The 9,750-nt window shown below is 28.2% G+C and overlaps 1 protein-coding gene across 2 annotated transcripts; it reads right to left on the bottom strand.

The window, feature by feature from the left end:
- Positions 1 to 1,963: 1,963 nt before the first annotated feature.
- LOC117905875 (ABC transporter A family member 12-like) lies at positions 1,964 to 5,962 on the bottom strand. Of its 2 annotated transcripts, XR_004649738.1 has the most exons (5): positions 5,686 to 5,962; positions 4,531 to 4,579; positions 2,688 to 2,793; positions 2,416 to 2,503; positions 1,964 to 2,312 (listed from the first exon to the last, which is right to left on the bottom strand). XR_004649738.1 is itself a non-coding variant. In XM_034818737.1 (4 exons), exons 1-4 carry the CDS (start codon positions 5,717 to 5,719, stop codon positions 2,214 to 2,216), a joined length of 270 nt encoding a protein of 89 aa, XP_034674628.1. In that variant the 5' UTR covers positions 5,720 to 5,962; the 3' UTR covers positions 1,964 to 2,213. The 2 variants fall into 2 exon arrangements, 1 of the variants encoding a protein (XP_034674628.1); XM_034818737.1 differs by lacking the exon at positions 2,688 to 2,793.
- Positions 5,963 to 9,750: the final 3,788 nt, after the last annotated feature.

The raw sequence follows: 9,750 nt of genomic DNA, 5'->3' as shown, positions 1-9,750 counted from the left end.
CTTATAAATATAATATTTCAAATGTTATAATTCTATGGTTTATTTTAGTTGACTAAATTATTAAATATTAGTGAGAAACATTTAATTTTCTTTTTAGAATTTTTATAATTTATTTTAAATCTCTTACCATATGACAATATTTAATATGAATTTAATAATTATCCCGTGTAATAACAATGAATATAAATTTATTATAATTAAATATATCTCATTAATAATAATATATCTAAGATTCTAGAAGTTTGTAGTCGTTTTCTAATAATTCCTTTTGGAGAGAAAATTACGGAAGATTGTTGCTATACTATTGTAGTATTCTAAATATATGGAAGTAGTATGTTCCTTTTGGGGAAAATCATAAAAGATCATTAATATATAATTGAAATATTTTTTTTTATAATTATTTATTTATTTTCTTAATTTCTTATCACATTATAGAAGTAAATATAGATTAATTTGATTTAAATTTGGGCCCACATTATTCTTTCTTGATTATTTTGAAATGATCCTAATATATATGTTGGGATATGATGCTCATAATGTGATATTAGAGAGAAAACCATGAAATATTGTTAATGAATTCTTGAGTGAAACCATTTGAAGTTTTCATAATTTCTTCCCAATGCTTTACAATTTTTTTATTATATGATACAAAGATAAATTTCATCAGACAAAAGTTATAAGATAAATTATTTATAAAACATAATAGTATTTTTAATAGTGACAATATTTTTATAATGTCTTTTCAAATTATATTTTAAAATAGAGTAATAAATATCATTAATAAGTTATTTAAATGCATTAAAAATGTTTATAATATAATGTTTTTAATATTTGACTATATGACAAACACGAATATGAATTTTACTTTATTTCAAATTTATAAGACTATAAATTTCCAACAAAAAACTATTTAAATTCTTTTTATAATTTATAACTTAAAAAATCGTATTGATATATTAAAATGTATGGATCACAAGAAGAGGGGAATATTCATATGTTTTAGATAATCTAGTGTTATCTTAAAATTATTCTTCCTTTAAAATGACCTTATTTTTTATTTTTTTTCAATTAGATAAAAATACCTTCTTTAAATTTTTTATACCAAAAATTAAATATTAGAAGAGTTTGTTTTGAAAATGAAAATTATATTTTTGCATATATGTAACCTATGAAAGGAATTCTGTTAATTTCTTTAATAAATATGTTTAAATGGAAAATATTAATTTTTCTAAATTTTCCTAGGTGGCATTCTTTTTTACTTTTATTTTTTGAAAATATAAATCAACTAATTACAAACAAATCATTAATTTTTGAAAAATTTACGAAAATAAAATGAAAAGATAAAATATTTCTTTTGCAGCAAATTAAGTTGACACGGAGCAATAAAAAAAAGTAATAAAATAAAAATTATATACAATTTTACGGAATTCAAAAAAGGAAAAATACATTCTTATAAAAATAAAAAAAAATATATACATATTTTCAAGAATATTTAAAGATATTCTTAGTTCCACTACTATTTTATCATGGAATATATATTTTAAAAAATTAATATCTATTTTAATACCATTTAAATTTATGAATGCACAAATAGTTTTTCAAGAATAAAATAATTTTTTTATACTTTAATTCGGCTATTAATAAAAATATGAGTAAAAAAAAAAGTTAAAAACTTTCCTGCAGGATCTTGGCTCCAAATAGCATTACTAATGTGAAAGTTAATTTATTAATGGCCAAAAAAGTTTTTGTATTGTTCTTTTCAATAATAAATTCAGCTTAATAAAAACCATCAAAAGTATTCTATAATGCCTATTGTAACTTTGGGGCAACAGTTAACTTGCAAATTACTTGAATTTTACTAATTGATTTTTGTTGATCTTATGTAAGATTGTTTCAAATATCCAAAGATATTAATGTTTGTGTTAAACTTGCTAACATACAGAACATTAAATTTATTAGTATGTACAATAATCAACAATTATATGGAGGACGCAGAGAGTGAATTTACAGTCCACAATCATCAAATTATGCTCCTAAATGCAACAACATGCTTCAAATTATATGATCCCATACCCTGTTTTGAAATGCAAGAACAGGAATTATAGTAACCACATGCCTCCCATCTTATATCTTCTCTGTTCACAAGTGCTTGTCTTCTCAACTCACTCTAATCCTCATCTAACAATTGTGAGATCTATTTTTCCATTGACCCACTAGAAGTTCGCAAACCGAAAAAGGCGACGCAACTCATCCTTCTGGTGGGGGGGCGTTGTGTCCTTAAACGTAGAAGGTTCTTGAAATCTAACCTTCAACTGTCATTCACCACAATACACATTATGAAAATGCAAAATGCAGTAGAAAATTGTAAAATAGGTTAATCAACATACAAGTAAAAATATGACAAAACAAGGTTACCTCTCGAGAGCTGGCTATACATTGCAAACAGCCATCTGCTAGAATTCCTATTCTGTCACATAGAGCTCTGCCTCTTCCATTGAATGTGCTGAGAATTTTTTAGCAATGAATTAATTATGTAAAAAGTGGCAGCAAATGATTTTCTTCTATGATAATGACAGAATACTATATGGATGAAACCATATATGACTAAAAGACTAACAAATAAGTTCACATATTATATATAGGAATGCAGTTCAGAGTGATCAAGTTCAAATATAATGAGAGATTACTTGTCAAAATAATCGTTCGATCTTGCTTTGCATGCTTTATAACATTCCATAAACTGGTTCTCAATACCGGATCTAATCCAACGAAAAGTTCTTTCATAAAGACCACCTTACAAAATATTCATAAATTACTTCATTAGTTGCATGAGAGACAAAAATGTGAAGAGTTTTTAGCAATTAGATAGATACTACATATGTAAGACATACTTGAGGATTTTCAATCAATAGGTAAATTTGTCTTTCACATTAGAAATGTTACTTCCTTCTTAATTTGTCATCTCTCAAGGTTTTTCCTTTTCACCATTTTGTTTTTTTTATCATTTCACGCAAACTTTCATCATTATTTTTTTCACACAAATATGATGCAAATTCAATATACAACACCCACATATTGCAACTATTTTTTTTTTTTTTTTTCAAACATAGTCCAATCATCTCAAGATTCAACACAAATAATATTTCTTCTCAACGAATGACCATTTCATCATTTTCATCAACCAAAAATTCATAAATTAACACAAAATAAAATTTAAACAACAATTATATATCAAATTACATGCAAGAATCACAAGTATAAATAAATCTATCCTAAAACAACAATATCTATAATTTTTTCTTCCAAAAGATAATAACAATATTAGGGATAAGCCACCTTACCAAATACCAAGAATCCAACCGTTAACTTCAAAATTGGAGCCCGCAATAATATTCCATATGTGAAATAGAATATTCTTCGAAAGTTTCACATAAAATGAAGCACATCTAGTCCATCAAACGGCATCCCGAAGACCTACTATACATGCCCTCCTATTTTTTAGTTTTTTTTTCCTCTCTTTGTACCATGATCACCTACTTTTCTCTCCCTTTTTATTCTTTCTCTTAATTGTTGACCTTTCCTTTCTTTTTTTCTTTTCTTTTTCATTTATTTTTTTCCTTATGTTGGTGGCTTTCCTGCCTCATCAATATTTTTCTTTCTTCTATTCAAACAGCGGCTTTCACTCCAATTCCCTAGTGGCTTTCATACCACTTGCAATTTTTTTTCTCCTTTTATTTATTTTATTTTATTTTATTTTTACAACTTCTCCATATTAATTTTTACACAAATCCCCAAATATATTCTAATTTCCCACAAATTATTCTTATTATAACATATTTTTTAATTCAAACTATTGCAGTTTTTCTTTTCTTAATTAAATTTCCTATTTCTCCATAAAATATAACTTCTAATAATACCATGTCATATATCTACATTTCTACAAAATTAGTTCCCAAAAACCAAAATTATTAGTTCCAATAATAGGTAAGACTTACCTAACTTCCTAGGAAATGCTTTCCAATAAAACTAACATGGCCCAAATTCAGTTCACTTATTTGACCAATAGAATTCTTCAAATTTTTCCTATCCAAATTCAACACATGTTCTTAATTTTACCCATTTGATTTTTCAACCACCACTTTGCTAGAAAAGTTTTCAAGTTCATAATTTTCACGTGAACTAAAACATCTGGATATTACACATGTCATGGCATCTCCTCAAGACTTTTTTCAAATTCTTCAAACATACATAAAAGTTTCCCCCATGGATTAAACATGTTTGATAAAATGACTTGATATCACAATAAAGTTAAAAATAACTTTAATTATTAAGTCAGTTGGTCATTGATTTCAATTATTACTAATCCTAAAATTACCTCCCCCAAGCGTTAAATGATTTAATGGATTTAGAAAGCGTTACTTTGCATATTATTTTCATCCAGTATTGATTTTTGGTATTACAACTACACATAAATCAGGACTACACCAATACAATCTAAGATCAAAATCATGTAAATATAACAATAGATACCTTTTTCCGACTCCACTCATGTCATTGTACTTCCCACTTATAAGTAAACCTAAAAAAAGTAAGAAAGGAAAAATAAACAAATATTTAATCCCATTTATAATAAGAAGAAATTTAGAAATGAAAGATCGCTAGGACCCTATTTGGCCACATAATTTAAAATTATTTAAAAAAAATGAAAATTATTTTTATAAAAAATTATGATGCTAATTGATTGATGCTATCTAAAAGCAGTTTTTATTCGTAAAAAACTCAAAAACTAACTAAATTAATACTAGAATCATTAACCAAAACCAATCCCAAATGATTTCATTGGTTTATGTTTACACATGACCATATTTTTCAAATCTCACCAATAGACACGCATATTCCAAGTCAAGAAAGACTTAATACGGTGCATTCAATAACAAGAATAGTAATCCTAAAAGATAATTTGAAACTCTAAATACCAATCCGATTAATTCCAAAAAAAAATTATGAGCAAAGACTGGTCCATAATTACTTTCTTGTTTCCTTTACATGCAATTATATTTTTTCTGAATTTTTTGCTAGAAAATAACCTGCAAATCAAGCGAGATTTTTTGACAAGTGTATTAATTTTAGTTTGAAACTCAAATATTGACTCAATTAATACCAAAATTGCTCTAAAATGACTAATGTTTTTTCCATGCACATAACTATACTTTTATGTTTTCCTTTACACACAATTATATTTTTCTGAATTTTTTTTGGTATAAAATAAACTTCAAGTCAAGGGAGACTTAATGCATTAGAGTTTTGTATCCATAAAAAAAAATAAAAATGCACAAAACTATACTTTTATGAGTTTCTTCAATAGGCAAACTAACTAAATCAACCGAAGCTTAGTGCATTAGATTCATTAATAGTAAAAGGCACACCAGAGTGCACATATTTATTGAAAATCTTATGCAAAAGAACATTTGGATAATTTAAATGAAAATAAAAAATAAAAAATATTATGAAAATCAAATCATTTGTAAGTAGATCAAGCACATAAAGAAAGGAGAATGAAAGCAAACCACAAATCCAAGTGAATGGGTTGCTTAGCATGAAATGCAATGGAAATAATATTTTAAATAACATGGAAAAAATCTCCACTAAAACAATAATAAAAATGACAAGGACAGGGGATCATACCCACATCTGGTGGACCTGTTTTCGGTGGCAGCATCGAGGCAAAGCAACTACAATGGAGAGGAAAGTGATCATAGTGAGGATCGCTACCAAGCAAACTATAAACACATTAAAATTTCCGCTAAATTGAGCGGAAAAATCGATAGTTTGGGGTTTCTACGCATTTAAAAAACAGATGGAAGAGAGGTACGGAGGATAGGGGAAAGTTGAGAGAAAGAAAGCGATAGATAGAGGAGAGAGAAAGATTTTTTAGAGAGAGAAAATATGGAAAATCAGAGAGAGAAAGAGGGTGAGCAAGGCTCTGTTCTCTGCTGCCTTCTTCTCGTAGACTGGCTTTTAGCAGTCGAAAGGAGTATGGCTATGGCGGCAAGCAGCAGCGGGTGAGGATGACAGAGATATATCTTGGGCTGCCCAAAGAATGGGCTGTTGCAGTGGATGGGACGGCTGGTTGCAGCTACAAGGAACTAGGTGTACGGGTTCAGAAGGCTAGGTGCGCCGGGTACAGCTGGTTGATGGCTTATGGGAGATAATGATAAACGATTGGTGCATGGATTGCTTGAGGTGTATTTGGCAAGTCTTAAATTATGTCAAGGTCAAGTATAAATATTTATAAATTAATTTCCTGTTTTAACAATGGAATTTTTATGTAATGGACTTAAAAAAATCTTTGTTTGTGACTCCATGGGATATTAATAGAAATATTGGTTAAGCATTCTTTTTATATTAAAAGCATGAAATTAATAGCTACAGTAAACTCAAATTTTTATTTAAATTTATGAATCATATAATGTTAAAAGAAAAAATTATTTTAGTATGACTTAAAATCTTGAAATATATATTTAATAGTCATAATGTATTAATATTCAATTTACCCCTTTACTAAAACTGGTTAACATGTCGACATCTATAATTTACAAAAAGATCAAGTCATGTTAAACCAATGTTATACAAGAATTTGTCTTATTTCATTATAAAATCCTTATCATATTTTATTTTTTTAAAGAAATGAAACCGATTATTAATTAATTTAAAATCATGAATTTGTTTTCTAAAAAAAATAATAATTTTTTTTTTCATTCTAATCATACTTAAAAGAAATAATAAGTTCAAACTATAAAAAAAAAACATGTTAAACTAAAAATTATTAGAAACTGATGTAATCATATCAAAATTTCATAATTGTCCTCTAAAAACCTTTTAAAGCAAAATCAGAGACAGCAAGTCAATGATTTATGATTATTACTAAGAGTGTAATCTATAGGGTCAAGTGCAAAATGACGAGTCTACAAAAAGACATTATGTAGATGACTCTTATTGTATTTTTTTTCAATACACAAGAGATCCTTATGCGACCACAACCTACTACATTTGCCAAGTTCATCAAGGTACTTTTGGCAAACAACTTCCATAGAGTTTAAGTCCAAAATAATCCATTTGTTGAAAAAAATAAAAATAGTATCTATTTCAAAATATTTGTCAAACTAATCTTTTGCATCCACGTAAGTATCCACATGAGTTTTTTTTTAAGTATAAAAAACCACAGTTGGTGACTGTGATTTTAAAAATTGCAGAAATATCCTTAAAACCACAGTTACAAACTGTGGTTTTACAATTTCCTTTAAAACTACAGTTATTAACTATGGTTTCAAAATTATTTTTAATCCACATCCGTTTTAATGATATTGTGATTTTAATATTATTTTTAAATATCTTTTATTATAATAACCATAAAACCACAGTTAGTAATTGTGGTTTTAAAAATATCATAAAAACTACAATCACAGATGGTGGTTTTATAATTTTCTTTAAAACCACAATCACGGACTGTGGTTTCACAATTTTCTTTAAAACCACAGTCACATACAGTGGTTTTACAATTTTCTTTAAAACCACAATTACAAACTGTGGTTTCACAAATATTTTTAAGAGGAACTCATATAATCATAACTAAAAAAAGTATGAGATTTTAGAATTTTGCTTTTTTTATTTTTAATTTTAGTGTAAATTATAGATGTACCAAATTTCCTTAAAATTCGTTTTGTAGTGGGGAAAATTCCTTACATCTTTCCATTATCAGTTGAAAATTATTTTTTTTTTACAAATTATCCTTAATAAATTTTTTTGTTATGACTATTTTAAAATTATATATATATCTTTATTTTTCATATTTTCCTTGAAATTTTGAGAAAATAATTTGGCCTACATGCATTCCTATAAAAATTTATATATTTATGGTAAATAAAATGTTTATTTGTTTTATGAATATTTTCACATATGAATTAAAGAAAATTATTTATTCATATTATTTTTAAATTTTAAAATAACTAAACAAATTGTTTATATTATTTTAAAATTTTATATTTTCATATGAAAATTAATGCCAATGATTATGATTTTAGGTTATTTCTTATTAAGTATGATTTGAACTTATGCCTTGGTTAAAATGTATAATTTTTTAATCATATGAAAGAAAAATAGGTAATGGTTGTAATAATTTGTTTAGTTAGATTTTCTTTCATTTAGACTTTAGGATGCATTTGAGTTTTATTTGTTTAAATTATCAAGGAAATAGGTGAATAACATAACATCACTAATTTGAATTAACACTTTATGCAACCTTAAATGTATAAACCAAATTATTATAGTTCTACAAATATGAAAAAAGATCTCAATGTGTCCCACATGATGAAATCTTTCTCTTTCATTGTGAACATCTACGGTAGATGACCATATTTGTTGTATCCATATGTGCTATCTGAAAAGTCTCCATCTTTATAAACTGTGACACGTCATCTGCATGAGCTGTCGAGTTAGATGGAATTGATGGAGGTAGAACTCGACGTACACGTGGAGCTTGATGTCCTCCAGGTACCCATGTAATCGTGCGACATGAGCTGTCACCTGAAGAAAAGGTAGAGGTGCAATGGACTCTGTAACAGGTGGAGGTGTAATAGACTCTGTAATAGGTGGGGGTGCAATAGACTCTGTAATAGGTGGGTGTGCATCCAATGATATAGATGGTTGGGATGGAGGTGGAGATGGAGGTGAAAAAGTCTGTATAAATGTAACATGAGGGAAGAAAGGTAAGTCTAATGATATAGATGGCTCAATAGGGGTAATGGTAGATGGTATGGTAGTCTCGAGTTGAGATGAATGGGTTGGTATGGATACATCAAGGGGATAGAGTGGTGACTCTAATTATGAAGATGGCTGAAATAGAGGAAAGGTAGATGTGACTGGTGGATGTGAGGGTTGTACCAAAGTAGATGCCAAAGGTACATGTCGGTGACCAACTAGACGATCACCTCTCCCTCGACCTTAATGGGTGGTACCCTAACATTTTCACCCTCAGTTAATGCAAAAGTAAGAAGAAACAATTGATTATTTCCGTCATAGCCCATGACAATCATTACAGTGCCCTTATACTTCCCATACAAGTGTGTATCATCAATAGTTAACACAGGACGACAATGCTTGAAGCCCTCTATGGAAGGATGAAATGCCTAAAAGACTCGCTGAAATACCTCTTCATTTCGCATATTATCTGGGAATGTTTTAGAAATTACAACACATCTTAGATTGGCTTGCTCTAAGGCACCAAAAAAATGTGGCAGTTTAACGTATGATTTATAGAAATCACCAAACAAATTAATTAATGCTTTACACTTGCCTTTTGAAGTCCTAGTGTATGAGATCTGGTACCCGAATATTTCTACAACACTTGCTTGAATGGCAACCATTGAAAGTGTGAATTGTGTTTTAATCATTCCCTCTATATGGGCGGCTATCAGGTTTGAGTCTAACTGATGATGATCTTGGTTCATGCAAAGATTGACACATGTGTGTGAGCCACTATATTTGTTGATCTCAAATAAAGATGTCCCTTTAACAACCTTAGCATGAAGTCTCCAAGGACATTGAGACTATTCAGCTTTCTTGCATCTCAGGACCAACAATTTCTTTGTGGATGGCGAAACGATATAGTCTATGTGCGAATTAATAGAGTACATCTTTACAGCATGTTGTAAATCTCTTTCGGAATTAAATATTTGGCCAACTATGAACTCT

This window comes from Vitis riparia, chromosome 18 (genome assembly GCF_004353265.1).
Source record: "Vitis riparia cultivar Riparia Gloire de Montpellier isolate 1030 chromosome 18, EGFV_Vit.rip_1.0, whole genome shotgun sequence".
Lineage (NCBI taxonomy): Eukaryota > Viridiplantae > Streptophyta > Magnoliopsida > Vitales > Vitaceae > Vitis > Vitis riparia.
Note: the sequence above shows the minus strand (reverse complement) of the source record. Positions and strands in the feature narration are given on the sequence as shown.

Bases quoted from the DNA above. Each gene is read 5' to 3' on its own strand.
- LOC117905875 (XM_034818737.1), bottom strand. From the start codon at position 5,719: ATGCTGCCACCGAAAACAGGTCCACCAGATGTGG. The intron at 4,580-5,685 runs GTATGATCCCCT...TACTTTTTTTAG, and splicing joins AACAGGTCCACCAGATGTGG to GTTTACTTATAAGTGGGAAG. The intron at 2,313-2,415 runs GTAACCTTGTTT...GGTGAATGACAG, and splicing joins GTATAGCCAGCTCTCGAGAG to TTGAAGGTTAGATTTCAAGA.